Raw genomic sequence first — 19059 nt, 5'->3', positions numbered from 1 at the left:
TTACATCCTGAATGTCCATCACGCAGTTACCCGATCCCCGCACCCACTTCCCCTCCTGCAACCCTCAGTTTGTTCCCTATGCTTAGGAGTCCCTTACAGTTTGTGGAGATTATACTTTAAAAACAGAACAAAACGTGAGGTATAATCTATTTTAAAGAAAAACTACTCTTACTGTGTTTGTGTTTCTTCCCATTGTTTTTCACTGTTTCTGACAACAGAACTGAGATCATTCCTGTTCCTGAACTTTTTATGATGAAAAGCTCCTTCATAAAGTGTAACATGTAATCTACTATAATTCAACCAGCATCCTACAGTTGTACACAATTTCTAATTTTCCAGCATTATAAATAATGCTACAATAAACATACCTGGGCACAAATTGCTTTTCTCATTTTGGATTATAACAACAAAATTACTTGGCCAAATTGAAATTTTTGGAGGCGTTTGACATAAACTGCCTTAATGCTTTTCAGAAAAACTTTAATAATAATCACATCTAACATTTTATGTACCCTACATATTGTTTCTTATGGACTAACTCATTTAATCCTCATAAACACCCTACAACTATAGGTATCCCTAACTTACAGGTGAGAAAATACAGGTTCAGAGAGATTAGGTAATTTGCAAAAGTCCCATAACTGGAAATAGAACTGCAATTCAAACCAAGGTACTCTTGCTTGAGAAACTGCTTTCTTAAAAATATCCATTTCACTGAAATCTCACTGACATGAGACTGACTTTTTTTTTTCCATCTTGACGTACATGAAAATGGTTTCTAATGGTTCTGATCTGCATTTCTTTTAATTGCTTGTGAAGCTGAACATTTTTGTCTGTATGAATCTTATAGGTATAAAATGGCATTTATGTTATAATATCACTCTATAATGAATTTTGTTATGATTCAGAAGAAAAAATGTTAGTTTATTACTTTTCTTTTCTTTTTTTTTTTTAAAGATTTTATTTATTCGACAGAGATAGAGACAGCCAGTGAGAGAGGGAACACAAGCAGGGGGAGTGGGAGAGGAAGAAGCAGGCTCATAGCGGAGGAGCCTGATGTGGGGCTCGATCCCATAACACCGGGATCACGCCCTGAGCCGAAGGCAGACGCTTAACCGCTGTGCCACCCAGGCGCCCCAGTTTATTACTTTTCTTAACGATTTATTTTTTTGAGAGAGAGAGTGAGTGTGTGAGTGGGGGGAGGGGAAGAGGGAGAGGAAGAGAGAGAATCCCAAGCAGACTCCCCACGGAGCACGGGGCTCAATCCCATAATCCATGAGATCGTGACCTGAACTGAAATCGTAAGTTGGACATTTAACTGACTGGGCCACCCAGGAGCCCCAATGAGTTTATTATTAATAACACACATATAAAAAACTAGCTTGGTTTATAACTATAAAACTAGCTTGGTTATAACTTATAACTATAAGCAATACTCAAACCAAATTTAAGATTTATATATAAACATTTATTTTTTATGTCTTAATAATATATATGAATAATAAAGTAGAAAAGCTACCAACCACTTACCTCATTATCTCCTCTCGATCTCCATGACTAGCATGTTCTGCTTGTATCTTTTGTCTTAATCTATTAATTTCTTTGTCCAGAATTGATGCAGATTTTTTTACTTCTATCCGTTCTGGGCAGATTTGTCTTGCTTGTGACATTTTCTCCTAAGGTTATAGATGTTTAATATCTTTAAAACTTGTCTTTGATATAGTAATTCATTGTACTACTTGGGCCCACAAACGCAAAGTAAAATTCTGAGCTTAGGATCAGAATTTTAGATTTTAATTACTTTTACTATCAGTTTATTTCTTTCAGCCTTATATTGAGAAGAGAGTCTAGACTCTTTATAAATCTTTGAGAGAAAATTGCATTACTATGCACAACTTTAATAATCTGTAAAATCTCCGTATCTTCCTAGTGAAACAAATTTAAAGTGGCAGTTATGAAAGTGTGGCACTTTTCACAACTGAGGTCAGACAGCTTTCCGTGTTTTAGGATGGGCTCTGAACACCAAATAGTACTGAAAACACAAACAAAAAGACTGTTGTATTTATAAAATATTTAAAAACTCAAAGCACCTTTACACATAGTACTTATTTTATATTACAACATTCCATATAAGACATAAAAAGTGAGACAAGAGATCAGAGCTTAAAGCATTTTCCTAAGAAGAGCTGGAATCCATCTCTTCTAGTTAGACCAAGTTTGCCTTCAACGTCTCGTCTAAAAACGGGGCTGCTGCTGACAGCTGCAAACAAGGGTGTGTAGTAAGCAGGAGCTGAATTCTAGCCCAGTCTACACCCATGCTACTCGGAGGAACCGGTGCCTTTTTCCGACATAAAGCTGCTATCCACTTGCCAACTGGGCATTGAAGGAGCTAAGCAGGTGAGACCAAGTGTCACTTTCCGAATCACTCGGAGGCATGAGATTAGACTTGCTGTCTGAGCTAAAGCCTTCCCCATGGTGAGCGGTCTCACCGATTCACGGAAATAGCTGTCACTCTATACAAAATGGATGTTCAGACTACGTCTCTGTATTTGGAAAGGCGACATTAAGGAAAACACTTCAACAGCCCTGACTAAGGTGGTAAACAAAACATAAAGAAAAATGCTGGATAACCTCTAGTTCTTTTTCTTTCATATCCAGTTCTCGTTTCTTTTTATTTAAAGTATCCAAGTGTTCTTTCTGTTTTTCCTCGTAATGCCGCTTCCCTCGTTTTTGGTTATCCACTTCAGAATCAGCAAGGTTTAATTCATCCTGTTTGAGGAAAGCCAAAATAATCTTTAAAGAAAAGATTCTTTTAGAAAAAAATTACCAGCATAGGTACAAAACTGACAACAAATCGGACAGGGTTATGTGTTAGAGGCAAGTGTCAGAGCTCATAGCCAGGTGTACGAACGGAAGTGGGGGGTTTCCATAAATTACGAAGTCACATCCTTATATTCAAATCCTAACATGAAGTCTCCATATATTATGGTGCTTTCAACTTTACTTTTGTGAACAAGGTAGTTTTGTGGAAAGTCACAAAGTGTTAAGCTTGAAAAGACTTACAACAATGCAAGTGCTGGATATTTCCAGAGGTGATCTGGCTTTTTAAAGAGGTGAGTCAGCGTGGAAGAGAAAAGGATGCAAAGAAATTTACCACTGACTTCTTTAGTCATCATTCTGGAAGTATAACCTTACAATTTTAGCACAAGCTGTAATTGTAAAGAAGCTATCCCAAGACCACCTTACAAATAAATAACAGTGGACATGATAAGGTAAAGATGCATATTATAATGAACAGCAACCCCTAGAAAAAGAAAAGAGCTGTGGCTTAAAAACTAGTGGAAGAGATCATAAAAAGGAACACTAAAAATTACTAGGCTAATCCCAAAAGAAAAACAGAGGAAACAGGAACGAGAACAATTAAAACACAAATAACAGCTAACCATTTTTTAAAGATTAAGTGCTTTCTTTTTTCTTTCTCTCTCTTTTTTTTTTAAGATTTTATTTATTTATTTGACAGAGAGAGAGAGAGGGAACACAAGTAGGGGGAGTGGGAGAGGAAGAAGCAGGCTCCCAGCAGAGCAGGGAGCCCGACGCAGGGCTCAATCCCAGGACCCTGGGATCAGACGCTTGTGACTGAGCCACCCAGGCACCCCAAGTGCTTTCTTTTTAAGACCAAGTACAAGGCAAGGATGTCTAGTCCCATTCTACTCAACACTGTATTGCAGGCCCAGGCTAATTCAATTAAAATGTATAAAGGAAATAAAAACCGTAAGTATCGTAAAACCACATTTAAAAAAAGATGACTGGAGCGCCTGGGTGGCTCAGTCAGTTGAGCACCCAACTCTTGGTTTCGGCTCAGGTCATGATCTCAGAGTTGTGGGATTGAGCCCTGCATGGGGATCTGTCCTGAGCGTGGAGCCTGCTTGGGATTCTCTCTCCCACTCTCTCTGTCCTACCCCCACTACCAAATATATAAATAAAATCTTAAAAAAAAAAAAAAGGGATGATTACGTATGAAGAAATTTCAAAAGAAAAGCTTTTAAATTAATAAGTTTAGAAAACTCACTGGATACAAAGCCAAAACAAAAATCAGTAATATTTCTAAATGCTAGGAATAATTTAAAAATTGAAATCTGTAACATTCATTATAGCATCAAAAACATCAAACATGTACCCATAATACATAAAGAACTCTTAAAACGCAACAAGAAAGACACATAATACAAGTGAAAAAAGGGCAAAGATTTGATTAGACATTTTTCCAAAGAAGATACACACATGAGCAATAAGAACATGATAACTGGCTCAACAATATTAGACGTAAGGAAAATGTCAATCAAAACCACAAGAACATTTCATCTTTGGGATGCCTGGGTGGCTCAGTGGGTTAAGCATCTGCCTTCAGCTCAGGTCATGATCCCAGGGTCCTGGGATCGAGCCCCAAGTCAGGCTTCCTGCTCAGTGGGGAGTCTGCTTCTCCCTCCCCATGCCTGCTTGTGCTCTCTCGCAAATAAATAAAATCTTTAAAAAAAAAAAAAAAACATTTCACACCTAACAATGTGGTTAAATAGAAAAGGCACACAATAACAAGTGCTGGATTCCAAGGATGTGGAGAAACGGACACTCAAATGTTGGTGGTGGGAATGTAAAGTGGTGCACTTTTGGAAAATAGTTTCAGAGTTTCTCGAAACGTAACATAAGCAGGTAGCCCGACAATTCTACTCCTAGGTATTTATCCAAGAGAAAGAAAAACATGTACATGGATGTTCATAGCAGTAGTACCCACAGTACCATCGACTGATGAATGGATAAACAAAATGTGATCTACAATGGCGTATTACCAGGCAATACAAAGTCACAAACTACTGGTACACCTGATAAACGTTGAAACATTATACTAAGTGTTCAGTCACAAAAGACCACATATTGTATGATTTCACTGACATGAAATGCCTACAATAGGCAAATCTATAGAAACAGAAGTAGTGGTTGACAAGTGTGTATTCTGTACACAGAATACAAGTCCTGAATATATTTTGTTAGATGTAAACAGAAACATTTCTTTTGAGGAACTGTGAAAGGTGTTGTAGTTTTAATTTCAGCATCCATGTGTTCATTGCTAGTGTATAAAAATGCAATGGATTCTCGTTATGTTTATCTTGTATTTTGTGACTTTGCTAAACTCACTAGTTCTAGCAGTTTTCCTGTAGACTCCTTGAGGTTTTTTTCTAAGTAGACAATCATGGCATGTCAAATAGAGTTTTATTTCTTCCTTTACAATCTGTGTAACTGTTACTTCTTTTTCTTGCCATATTGCACTGGCTAAAACTTCCAATACTAACTACACTGAGTAAATGTAGTGAGACAAACATTTTTACCTTCTTCATGCTAACTAGGTTGTTTCTGGTCTTTAATATGTTGAAGAAATTCTTCATTTCTATTTTTCTGAGGCTTTAAAAAAAATCACGAATGGGTGAATATTATCAAATATTTTTCCTGCACTAATTGATATATGATTTCTCTTCTTCAGCCTATTAGTATAGTGGAAACAATCTTGCATGTCCAGAATAAGTAAACCCCATGTGGTCACTGTGAATAACATATAAAAAAGATATTTATATATTGGTTTCCTAATGAATTATTCAGTGCCATCAATTTCCGTCTCAGCACTGCTTTAGCTGCATTCCATACATTTTGATAAATAATCTTCATTTTCGTTTGGCTCAAATAATTTAAAATTTCTCTCAATACTTTCTCTTTGGACCCTGGGTTATTTAGAAGGATGTTAAGTTTCACGTATTTGGAAATTATCTATTAAAAGACCTTTAATTGAAGAACTTTCTATTAAAGATTTCTAGTATGAATGCATTATGATTAGGAAACACACCGTATATATAATTTCAATTCTTTCAAACTGTTGGGTTTTTTAATGGTCCAGGAGATGATCTACCTTGGTATACGTGCCATAGGCACTTGAAAATGAGGTGTATTCTGCTGGTGTTGGTAGTCTTCTCTAAGTATTGATTAGATCCTATAGGTTGATGGTGCTGTTCAATTTTCTAAATCCTTACTGATTTTCTGTCCTATCAGTTATGTCCTATCATATTTTGCAGGTTGTATGTTCGGTGCAGCTCTGCTGCTTTGGTGCACACACTCAGGATTGCTATGTATTCTTGGTGGATTAACTCTTCTGTCATTATATAATGTCCTTCTCTGCCTCTGGAAATTTTTTTTTTTAAGATTTTATTTATTTATTTGACAGAGAGAGACAGCGAGAGAGGGAACACAAGCAAGGTGAGTGTGAGAGGGAGAAGCAGGATTCCCGCTGAGCAGGGAGCCCGATGTAGGGCTCGATCCCAGGACCCTGGGATCATGACCTGAGCTGAAGGCAGACGCTTAATGGCTGAGCCACCCAGGCGCCCCTGCCTCTGGTAATTTTTTTTGAAGTGTACCTTATCAGATTATAATATAGGTACCCCTGCTTTCATTTGATTATTATTTGTAAGATATACAAACTTCCATTTATTTATTTTCAAACTGTCCATAGGTTACACGTGAATTGACCTTCTTGAAGATAGCATATATCCTGGTCATGTTTTTAACTTAATCTGCCTATATCTGTCTTTTTTTTTTTTTAAAGGTTTTATTTATTTATTTACTCAAGGTTTAGAGAAAGAGACAGGCCTGTGAGTGAAAGGAGGGACAGAGGGAGATAGGAGTGTCTCAAGCAGACACTGCACTGAGCTTGGGAGCCTGATGCAGGGCTCGATCTCATGACCCTGAGATCATGACCTGAGCCAAAATCAAGAGTCAGATGTTTAACCGACTGCGCCACCCAGGTGCCCTGTGCCTATGTCTGTCTTTCAATTATTTATTTAGATCACTTAAATTTAATGTAATTATTCATAATTAAAGCTTAAGTCTGTCATTTCATTGTCTTTTTATCTATCTTCTTTTTCCTGCTTCATGTGGGTTACTTGAACATTTTTTTAGAACTCTATTTTGATTTCTCTATATATAGTACTTTTTGAGTGTATCTCTTTGAATAGCTTTTTTAGTGGTTGCTCCAGGTATTATATTTGTATTATATATTCAACAACATAATGTACTGGTCATAATTTTTACCAGCTTGATTATAAATATACAAATCTTACCTCCCGTTCCAGCCCTTTATGCTTCCTTATTTTTTAATATAATTGTCTTAAATATTTCCTCTACATATTTTAGAATCACTCAGACATTATTAAAATTTTATTTGCTTTTAAACATAATTTTAAAAACTCAAGAGAAGGAAAGGTCTACTGCATTTATGTATATGTTTAACTTGTTTTTCTTCCTTCCTGACGTTCCAAAATTCCTTCTTTTATTGTTTTTTCCCTGTTTAGAGAGCTTTTAGCCATTCTCTAAGAACAAGTCTGCTGGCAACACTTTCTCCAAGTTTTCCTCCACCTGAAAATGTTTCAATTTTTCCTTTACTGATAAAAGATATTTATGCTGGAATTAGATTATGGGTTGGCTGGTCTTTCCTTTCAGCACTTGAAAACTGTGTTACTTCCATGTGGTCTCTCTATGGTTTCTGATGAGAAAATGGCTATCACTCAAATAGTCACCCCACCGCCCCCATAGAGGTAGTTTCTCTCTTGGTGTTTTTTAAGACTTTGTCTTTAGCTTTCGAAGTTTGACTATGATGTGTCTTATTGTGGATTATTTTGGGTTTATCCTGTTTGGGGTTTACTCACACTTTCTTAATCTGTAAGTTCAGACTTTTGCCAAATGTGAGAAGGGTGCAGCTATTATTTTTTGGAGTACTTTTTTAGGCCTCTCCTCTTTCTCTTCTCTTTTAAGGACTCCAATGATACAAATGTCAGATCTTTGGTTATACAGTCTCACAGGTTCTTAAAGTGTTATTCATTTTTTCAGACCTTTTTCTTCTTTCTTTTGCTTGGTTTAGTATATTTTCTCTCTGTTGTTCAGATTTATAAGGGACAATAAGGAAAGACTGTGAACAACTACATGTTCAATACATGTGATGAACTTCAATGAGACAATACAATCCCTAAGTAGAAAACTCAAATAGCTCAGTATCAACTAAGGAAACTGAATCCATTAAGAAACTACAGGCCACAAAGAAAATTACAGGCCAAGATGGCTTTGCTGGTAAACTCTATTATATGTGTAAAAAATAAATAATTCCAAATCTGCAAAAACTTTCAGAAAAGGGAAGGGGAAACACTGCCAAACTTATTTTATGAGTCCAATATAGTCATAAAAAAAAAATCAAATATATCACGAGAATCAAAGACTAATGAATAAACATGGGTCAAAAATCTTCGTGAGGATGTGATATGTACATATATATTACATATATATAATATGTATGTAATATGTGATGTGTATACACACACACACACACAAATGGAATGTTAGCCACAAAAAAGAAAGAAATCCTGCCGTTTGCAACAACATGGATGGAACTAGAGAGTATTATGTTAAGCGCAGTAAGTCAGAGAAAGACAAATACTATATGATTTCATTGTTATGTGGAATTTAAGAAACAAAATAAATAAACAAAGGGGACAAAGAGAGGCAAATCAAGAAACAGATTCTTAACTACAGAGAACAAACTGACGGTTACCAGAAAGGAGGTGGTGGGGGATGGGTGAAATAGGTGATGGGGATTAAGAAGTGCACTTGTGATGAGCACAGGGTGTTGTATGAAGTGTTGAATCACTATCTGTACCTGAAACTAATCTTAGACACTGTGTGTTAACTAACTGGAATTCAAATAAAAACTTAAAAAAAAATCTTCGCTAAAATTCTGACCGATTTAAGAACCACCAAAAGAAGGTTTACACTGGCAGTTTGTTCATTTAGTTTGATATACAAAGGCCTGTACACTAATGCTCAAGGCAGCTTTATTTGTAATAGCCCCCAAACTGGAAACCCATATATCCCTCAATAGGTAAATGAATAACGAACTGTGATACAGCAAATACAACAGAATACTACTCAGCAATAAAAAAGGAATGAATTACTAATTCAAGTAAAAATATGGATGAATATCATAATCAAAAAGAATAACTTTTATTCTATTTACTTTCAAAATATAGTGTAGACATACGTGCTAGGCAATGTGTTATGTTCTGAAAGAGGTCAAACCAAAAAACAGTAAGGGTACATAATGTGTGATTCCATTATACTTAATTCTAGAAAGTGTGTAGACTATAGTAATAGCAAGCAGATTGGTAATTAGGGGCAAGGGGGCGGTGAGGAGAGAGAGTTTACAAAGGGACTTGGGGAAACTTGAGTATAAAGGACACACTCCATTCTCTAATTGTGTGGTTTCATAGCTTATACATGTCGAAACTTATCGAACTGTACCCTTCCATGTGTATTCACTATACATCAATTTTTTAAAAGTTCTTAAAAAACTGTTTTTAAAAGTCTCCTGATTTGGGGCACCTGGGTGGTTCAGTCGGTTAAGCGTACGCTTTTGGCTCAGGTCATGATCCCGGGGTCCTGGGCTCGAACCCCACATCGGGCCTCTCCCTCTCCTGCTCCCCCTGCTTGTGCTCTCTGTCAAATAAATAAATATTAAAAAAATCTTAAAAAATAATAGAAGTCCTGATTTAAGGACACCAAATTAAATTTTACTGTTTGTTGGTTTGTTTTTTGGGCCTAGCACTAGTCATACACACTGTGGTGATCACGGTCAGCCTCAAGAGTTAGTCAGAAACACAGAAAGAAACACCAACCAAAACAGTAAAAACACAGGATATTTGCAAGTATCCCAAAAGGAAAAACACTTGTGAAGTATCGAAAAACTGAAAATGTTTATCTCATATAACACAGGATATAAGCTATCTTCTATCATTAGACTACAATTTATTGCATCTTGTTCATACTGCTAAAAATATCCCCCAGGGTAGATGTCTGATTATAAAAGAGTTCTATTAAAACTAAAAACATTGTTACATCGAGGATGGAGAAAAGCTGTTCCTTTACTTCAAACAGAATTTTTAAAAATGGCTGCAACTGATGCAGTAGGAGATGTTACACTTAGAAAACCAAGTAGCTTATGAAACAGGACGGTTGAACACTAAGTGTTCGAGTCACTTGTGGGAGGACCTTTCACACTAAATAGGCCCACATTTGCTTCAGGGAGCCAAAGGGTAAAGTGTTTCAGGCCATGTTTGTGCTGGTTAATATTTCCTCCCCGCAACTGTGAAAGGTCCGGACTTAACTCGTAAAACAGGGTGAAAAGAAAGTGATTTTCTGATGTCACTATCCCTTCCTTCACATTTACCATGAGTGTTTGGGATGTCCTTGTGTACTTCATAAATATCTGTCCTGGGTACCATCAGATTTAAAACCAAAAGTGACGCGAGAGTATTTCATTTCATTTTATTGATGGAATGAAGGACTACAGATAGGAACAGCCAGTTAATGACTGTTAAGGTCAGGACTAGGAGGGATTAGGTCTAAAATTAAAGTCCGATTTAGCCCTAAACCTGTAGCACTTCAAACCTTGAAGAAGTTAACAGCCTTTAAAAAACAGGCTGGGACGGCAGAAGGAACATAATCATTAAAAAATGTTATTCTCTTGGAGGTCTAAGGTAACTGCTTACTCAGTGACGTTACATAGATTGCTACAGTATTATTACTGCCACTTGTTTCATATAAACTTGTATCAATTAGGAGGTTTTAAGGGGCGCCTGGGTGGCACAGCGGTTAAGCGTCTGCCTTCGGCTCAGGGCGTGATCCCGGCGTTATGGGATCGAGCCCCACATCAGGCTCCTCCGCTGGGAGCCTGCTTCTTCCTCTCCCACTCCCCCTGCTTGTGTTCCCTCTCTCGCTGGCTGTCTCTATCTCTGTCGAATAAATAAAATCTTAAAAAAAAATTATGAGGTTTTAAAAAACTATAAAACATTATCTTGGAATTTTTCAAAAGCACAGTCACCCTTGATCCAAACAAACTCTCTAGATCAGAAAGTGTGAGGCCTTCCTACTCTAATAACGCAGACCATCTCTCTTTGTAGGCTCGAGGTGGGTCACGTTCCCCATCCAACAAATTTAACTTGCAACTAAAACTAAAGCATTAAGTTTGCAGTGTAAATCCAAACAAACTGTTCAAAGGGAGAAAAATAGTCCCTGTATCAAAATCAGTGACTATATATCTTTTTTTTTTTTTTAAGATTTTATTTATTTGACGGAGGGAGACAGCCAGCGAGAGAGGGAACACAAGCAGGGGGAGTGGGAGAGGAAGAAGCAGGCTCCCAGCGGAGAAGCCTGATGCGGGGCTCGATCCCAGAACGCTGGGATCACGTTTAACAACTGAGCCACCCAGTCGCCCCCAGGGACTGTATATCTAAACAGAGTACTTTACCCCTCACCGCCCCTGACACAACATGAACAATTGTCCTGAAAGCAAACAGATTACATCTTAAAGCTGCTAGTACATCATCATGGCAGGGTCTCAGGAATTAAATTATTTTGTTAGCCTGTTATTGATGGGCTAGTGTGACCCGACATTGCGGAGGAAATGCCCCATGGCTCCCGGCTGACTGCAAGCGAGTTCACTGAAGGACTCACCTCCTGACTTTCAGTTATTTGCAACCAAGGCAAAGAGCTAAGATTAAGAATCTTTACTGCCTTCTGCCCATATTTTCTCTCTTAAACTTATTCAAGCTCCCAATTCCAGAGTTGTGTTAGCCTAGAGGTCCCTAAAAGAACAGAACTTACTCTTTGTCATTTCTTGTTTTGAATTTTAAATCGCCTGGGATGAATATTGTTTTAGTATATTTCATCATTTTGATTTTAAGTCACCCTGTTCCAGCCCTCACCCATTTAAAATATTTTTAATCCTGGGGCGCCCAGGTGGCTCAGCTGATTAAGCACCTGCCTTTGGCTCAGGTCAGGATCCCAGGGTCCTGGGATCGAGCCCCATGTCTGGGCTCTCTGCTCGGAGGGGAGTCTGCTTCTCCCTCTCCCTCTACTGCTCTGCCTGCTGTGCTCTCTCACTCTCTCTGTGTCAAATAAATTAATAAAATCTTAAATATTTATATATTTTTTAATGCTACCTTTGTTGTGACTTCACTGCTCTAATTCCTGAGTCCTGAATTCTACCTTGTCTATTCCTGACATTTTTAAATATTTCTTACTCTTAGTTTTTTTTTAAAAACTAATTTTGTCTTTTTTATTTTAGACTTTTTGCCTTTTTATTTCCTGTAGCAAATGCTTTAATTATTTTTCTCACCATTATCTTCAATACATTTTCCTTCCTCATTGTTTTACTATTTAAATGTTATATTCTTCAGGGTGCCTGGGTGGCTCAATCAGTTAAGCCTCTGCCTTTGGCTCAGGTCATGATCACAGGATCCTGGGATCGAGCCCCACGTTAGGCTCTCTGCTCAGCGGGGAGCCTGCTTCTCCCTCTCCCTCTGTCTGCTGCTCCCCCTGCTTGTGTGCTCTCTCTGTGTCAAATAAATAAACAAAATCTTTTAAAAAAGTAAACTTTACATTTTTCTTAATCAGATAACTTATCAGTCTGTTTTTCCATTTTCTATTCTTATTGCAAATAAAGAAGAGTTACACTGCCCTGGGTTAATGTCAGGCAGGATACCAGCCCCTGGACAGTGGCTCCAAAGAGACCACAGCAAACTGTTTTCAGGCAGCACGTCTGGCATCTTCCTTTAATATTCTCCCAACTCTGTAAGTTAGGTTTTCTAAAATTGTCAATGGTCAAAGTATAGTAAAAGTTATATGCACAATTCTTTTAAGCTGTTCAAATATCTAAATCCATTTTGATTCAAAGGGGGTAGTTTTCCTGCCAAAAAAAGGGAGTATGTTGAAACCGTATCATCAACGTACCCCTCTCAGACTCTTAAAAAATACTATTCATTCTTCTCAGTCTTATAAATAAAATTTAAACTTCTTAGAATAATTGAGCTATTTATAAAAATGATAATGACAATAAGGTATTGATAACTAAGCTAATAAACAACACAGGGAAATGTACACAATTTAATTGTTAAATAATTTTATTTTCCTAAATTTGGTTTCAAAAAGCATATGTTAAAAAAAAAAGGCCAGTTTCATTGAGGTTGGAACATTAACAGACACGTTAATAAACAAGAATTCAGTAGCACTTTATTTCAAGTTGGCTTTTATATCTAATATATGACTATTTTTATGTAACTAATGCCTGAATTACTGAAGGAAAGAAAGGAGGGACAACAGAAGAGATGAGCACAGAAACAGAACAGACGGACAAGATATCCCTGCTTCTGGTTCTAAAAACAGAAGAAAATCACAAAATAAAGAGGGAACAAAAGCTGTAATCTTCTGGGGGAAACAAATTTGGCAATTTATGGTCCGAAAGACACGAACAGAAGTGTTTAATTCTAATTGACCTACTGATGAAAATTTGGTTTATATCCCATTTTATGTGATTATATTTACATTTGACCATATTAGGGAAATATCTAGCAAGTACAGCGTGAATACACAACTAAAACATAAAATACACATATAACAGAGTAACAATAACATATACCTTAAGTGGTTCTGCTAGGTCTGAGAGCTGATTAATTTTCTGTTTAATTGCATCATACTTGTTTTCTGCTTCTATTTTCAGATTTTTAAGATGTTCCATATTTTCTTTTTGTTGTTCCATATTTTTCTCAACCATTTTCATTTTGATTTTATTTTCTTGAGCTTCATCTTCCTGGTTACATTTACAGAGCATATGGAGTTAATTAAAATACTTAAGTTGTGAAATAGAAAAACAGTACGAAATTCTGAGAGAGGAGACACTAAAGGCTTCAGGCACTCTGATGAAAGACAAATACAAAGACTACTAGTATATTTTCATACCCTTAGTGGTAAAGCAGGAAGTAGAAGAAAATGATTCAACAAAAAGAATGATATTTGGGAGACAAGTTTAACTATACTGTGCTTGAGGTCATAATCAAATGGAAGAACTTTTACTTTATCTAGTTACTCTTTCTCTCAAAATGCAGTGTACTTAACTAGTGCCAGACAATATGTTAGATGCTGAGTAAACAAAAATGACCAGGACATAGTCCATACCTTTAAGAAATCTAAGGAATTAAAGCAGAAAAATAAACAATGAACAAGATTACTAATAAAAAATGAAGACAAATTCTCATTCATGGAAAGCTCCAACAGACTTTGTGTGTCTTGTTCACTGTGATATCCCCCAGCACTTAATATGGTGCCTGGTGCAAAGTGGATACTTAATAAATATTTATTCATTTTAACCAGACCCCAGCTGATCTAATGCACTGCTTATTGTAACTCAGAGAAGCTAAGCTTAATGTCATAAACAGCTCCTTGAGAAAAAAATATATAGTAACAAATGTGTGATAAATTAAAGTGAAAACCAATTTCTTGGGAAGAAAAAAACCCAACAATGCAGAGACCAACTACAACTGACTAAAAGATATCCATTAATATCAATACTGATTAACTGTGAAATATACCATGCTAGACAGTTTGGTTTGAAAGGCCACTTGTTAGAAGCACACTGTTTAAATTTTGATATTTTATTACATGTAGTAGAAGATGAAATCAATTATTATGCATGCAAGTTACATGTACAAAACATTAAGGAACTTGAATGCCATAAGCCAGGGAGTTTCTACCTCATTTGCAAATGGAGACAGCAATCATAAAAAGTAGCTCCAATTAAAAGGATTTAAAAAAGGCTGAGAGGAGATGCTATTAACCTAAAGGATAATTTCGTCCTTTAACATTACATTTAAACTGAGGAAAAGAATCTTACCAACGTTGCAATATCTATGGACTGGTGTTCTTCTATATTCTCAAGCTCCCGAATTTCGGAAATACTTTCTGTTATTTTTACCTGAAAGAAAAGTATTTCAATTTTAATAACATAAAATAAAGGGGTGCCTGGCTGGCTCAATCAGTAGAGCACGCAACTCGTGATCTCACGGTTGTAAGTTCGAGCCCCACGTTGGGTGTAGATTAGCTAAAAAAATAAAATCTTTAAAAATAAATAAATAAATAAATAAATAAATAAATAAATAAATAAATAAAATTAAAAACAAAACAAAACCCCGGAAAGGATATATCAATCCACAAAGTCCTTGTTCTGCTTTTGTTACAGATGGTTCTGTAGCTAATGAAAGAGACCACATTAGTATTAAATGAACAAAAGGAAGTCATGTATAAAGTCAGCCGTGATCAGCCTTATTGCTAATCCACTCCCATGAAAAAAAAGATGGAAGAACTCCATCTTAGCATTTAAAATGAAAATGTTGAATCCACTGAGCAAATCCTCTTCTGAAAGACCCAGATTGAGGTTATGGCAAGATTACTCCAATGCAGTGCTTTACAAAGTACGACCCAAGCACCCCCTGGTGCTTCTGAGACTCTTTCAAGGGGTCATGAGGTCAAAACTATTTTCCTAAAAACACTAAGATATTATGCACCCTTTTTTTTTTTTTTTTTTTTACTATTTACAAAAATATATAAATGTCAGTTTTCTCAATTTTGGTTTTGGAAATATTTTTGGTTTTGGAAAAATATAGCTATTTTCCATAAAAATGTTTTTGCTAACACATGAGTTTTTGTTAAGTGAACCTCAAATATTCTTAAAGTTTGTTTTAATCTTTTAAAAGATTTTACTTATTTTTTTGAGAGAGAGCAAGCGAACACACGAACATAAGTGGTGGGAAGGGCAGAGGGAGAAGCAGACTCCCCACTGAGCTGGGAGACCTCGATGCGGGGCTCAATCCCAGGACCCTGGGATCATGACATGAGCCGAAGGCAGCCGCTTAACCAACTGACCACTCAGGTGCCCCTTAATTTTTAATAATTAGGTAAAACCCATACAAATGAAAGCTCTTTTAAGACTGTAAAGGGGCTTGAGGACAAAAAATTTGAGAACTGCTCCTCTAAAACTACATGAATGGTAGGATCTTAAAAATAATTTGGAAGTAGGTAAGTTGAGAAAAACAAAAAGACTTTTTTTTTTTTTTTTACCTTTAACTCTCTATAATGTATTTGGCGCCTTCTAAGAAATTCTTCATTGCGCTTAATATCCTTTTCAAGGGCAAACAAATGTTGCTGAAGATTTAATATCTGGGCCTTCTTATTTTCAACTTCATTCTCCAAGTCACTGGACAGAGAGGAGAGGAGAAAAAACACCTTCAATCTATTTCTGAAAATTATAAATACTTTAGATCTTTACAAAGAAGAGCTTGTGATAGCTTATTTGTGAAATTCTATTCAACTAAACCAGTTCTATATTCCTACTAAGTTATTAAAAACATGAAAATATAGAGATTTCAGAAATCTAAACTGGAATCGTATTTTACTCCTTTCATTAAGAGATACTTATGATCTCTGTGTGGCAGGCATCATGCAACGTGATAGGCAGAGGTGGAAACAGAATTAAGGCATGAAGGAATCAAACAAAAAGGAGAAAAAACCAGGAAATAAGCCGTAACGTTACAATGTGAACTGGACACTTGACATCCGCAGAACTACGGGAACACAGGAGTGAGTCTGGGGGAAGTGACAACTGAACTGTATTCTCTAAAGGTTCCCTCAGCTGGACCAACTACGGGACATGGAAAGACAGACACCGAAGCACAGAGAAGTGAAACAGAGAAACCCAACAGCTCAGCATGTGCTGTCGAACGTGAGGGAGAGCAAGGGATAGAGGACAGGGAAAAGGGATGGAAGAAAAAGCCAGCAGCTGCCAAAGCTACAAAGGGTCTCTGTGACAGCCGTTGCTTCTTCAGAAGTCACCTCTTCCCGCCTCACTGACCCAAGCACCTGTCTCCCGAAGTCGTGTGCCTGGTGGGAGAGAACCACCTTTGCAGTTAAAAACTTGTCTCTGATGGACAGTGTCTGTCATATTTCAGTAAGATGCATATTTTCCCACATTTTAACATCTCTGAAGTCATCTTCCAGTTGATGGTTCAATTAGCAGCATTTTTTTCTTTTTTTAATAACAGAGCAGCTTGAATTTGATGAAATACTATAACTGTGCTACCTTGCCAGAATCCTCAAAATGAGAAAAAGACTCAAGAAATGTCAGCTGAATGAATGATAGGCATGAGGAAAGGAGGAAAATAGTTGTGGTATTCCTGGTAAAAATGGGGCCAGAGCTTAAGATGGCTCCTCAGGATTTCATAAGAAATATTGAATTACCATATATAAACCTATACCTTTATTAACAGATGGTAATTTCACTAAAAACAATAAAATATTTACCAAGTAAACAAACTCTGAAACCCGAGCCTAAACCAAAAATAAAAATGAGTGAAATAAGCACAGATGATATTGTTATACTATTTCCTGAATACTTAGAATAACTTAAGCAATCAACATAATTTACATAAACGAATCTGCTAAATTGTACAACTTCCTTTTTGTTGGGTAGGATGAATTCTGTTACACACTTTATTTTATTTTTTTTCTTATTTGAGAGAGACAGAGATAGTGGCAGAGATAGTGAGAGAGATCACAAGCCTGCTTCTCCTGCTCCCCGCTGAGCAGGGAACCCGATGTGGGGCTTGATCCCAAGGACCCTGAGATCACGACCTCAGCCAAAGGCAGACGCTTAGCCAACTGAGACACCCAGCACTCCTTTCATATAGTGCTCCTCCTTAGCTTTTAATTAATTTTTACACGGAGCAAGAACCTTTGCTACCTAATGAAATAGGTACGACAGCCGAGCTAAGTGTGTGTGTGTTGTTTGCATGGGATGGACACGTGCTCCTGAGCCGCCTATCTTAGTAGCACACTCCTCGGTCTCCAGCCCTTACTCCGCTGTGTTTGTCTCCACAGCACCTGACCTAGTTAGTATTCATCCACAGTCTACTCCACTTTCTTAATATAAGCTCTGGGATGAGGAATTTCTTGTACTTTATTTTGTGCTGTGTCCTGTGCCCAGATCAGGGCCTGGCATATTAAGTACTCATTCAATTATCTATTTTAAAGAACAAATGCAAGAATAAATTTGAAAAACACACTTTGGGGACACCTGGGTGGCTCAGTTAAGCATCTGCCTTCGGCTCAGGTCATGATCCCAGGGTCCCAGGATCAAGCCCCGCGTCGGGCTCTTTGCTCAGCTCAGAGCCTGCTTCTCTCTGCCCCTCCCCTTGCTTGTGCTCTCGCGCGCTCTCTCTCTCTCTTTCACTGACATAAATAAATAAAATCTAAAAACAAACAAAAAAACCCACAGTATATTTTGGAAAATTACATTAAAAATGTTATAGTATTTTGGCAATTCAAAAACCCACAGGTAAACTTTTTTTTAATCATCTTGTATGTAAGCAGTAACTGCACTGGAATTATTCTGAGAGCTACCTTATACATTTTTCTTGCACCTTATGTGTACTTTCATCACGGGAAACCACACCGGAATAATCAAACCAAGTCAGTATCTGCAGTTAGCACTTAAAACCCTTTGCCTATTAAGAAGTCACTCTGTTCACTATGAAACTGTGACTAAATTATAATCTTTTCGCTTAAATTCCAGAGCCATTTTTCATCAATAGGAATCTGTCAGTGCTGAGTTGAAGAGGGTGTAGAGAAGCACCCTTCATATATTCATAGTATGAGGGGAAATCAGGGAATCTTTCTGGAGTCATTTAGCAATCACTGTTAAATGGTCAACTTACACAAAAATAAAATTAAAATGTTCAATTACCTATTTTAATAACTATTAAAGTTCATTTAATATTATACATATTAAAATATTAGTAATTGTTAGACATTACTAAATATATAAAATCGAACCATAAATTGTATATTAATATATCAATTATAGTCATTTGGCAACAGCTATTAAATAACTTAAAAATTCATATATCCTTTTACTTAGCATTTCCACTATTAAGAATTTAAGCTACGCATACTTTCGAAACTATGGCGAGATCCATGTATGTGTGTTCTCACTGCAGCACTGCTATAAGAGGAAATGGCAAACAACTCCTATGTCCATCAACAGGAACTGGCTAAGCAGCATATTGATACAGCCACACCGAGAGGTAGTTC

The 19059-nt window shown here is 36.8% G+C and overlaps 1 protein-coding gene across 1 annotated transcript in view; it reads right to left on the bottom strand.

Annotated features, from left to right (window-relative positions):
* SMC6 (structural maintenance of chromosomes 6) overlaps positions 1–19059 on the bottom strand; it is a 68176-nt gene that overhangs the window by 13059 nt on the left and 36058 nt on the right. The window contains exons 18-22 of the mRNA XM_087863848.1: positions 16033–16168; positions 14810–14890; positions 13559–13729; positions 2632–2769; positions 1531–1676 (exon numbers count right to left, since the gene is read on the bottom strand). Coding sequence (XP_087719974.1) covers positions 1531–1676; positions 2632–2769; positions 13559–13729; positions 14810–14890; positions 16033–16168 — 672 coding nt within the window. The remainder of the gene's footprint in view (positions 1–1530; positions 1677–2631; positions 2770–13558; positions 13730–14809; positions 14891–16032; positions 16169–19059) is intronic.

This window comes from Ursus americanus, chromosome 7, assembly GCF_024610735.1.
Source record: "Ursus americanus isolate L20-20 chromosome 7, mUrsAme1.1.p, whole genome shotgun sequence".
Classification (NCBI taxonomy): Eukaryota; Metazoa; Chordata; class Mammalia; order Carnivora; family Ursidae; genus Ursus; species Ursus americanus.
The sequence above is the reverse complement of the archived record's forward strand: the minus strand, read 5'-3'. Positions and strand labels throughout refer to the sequence as shown.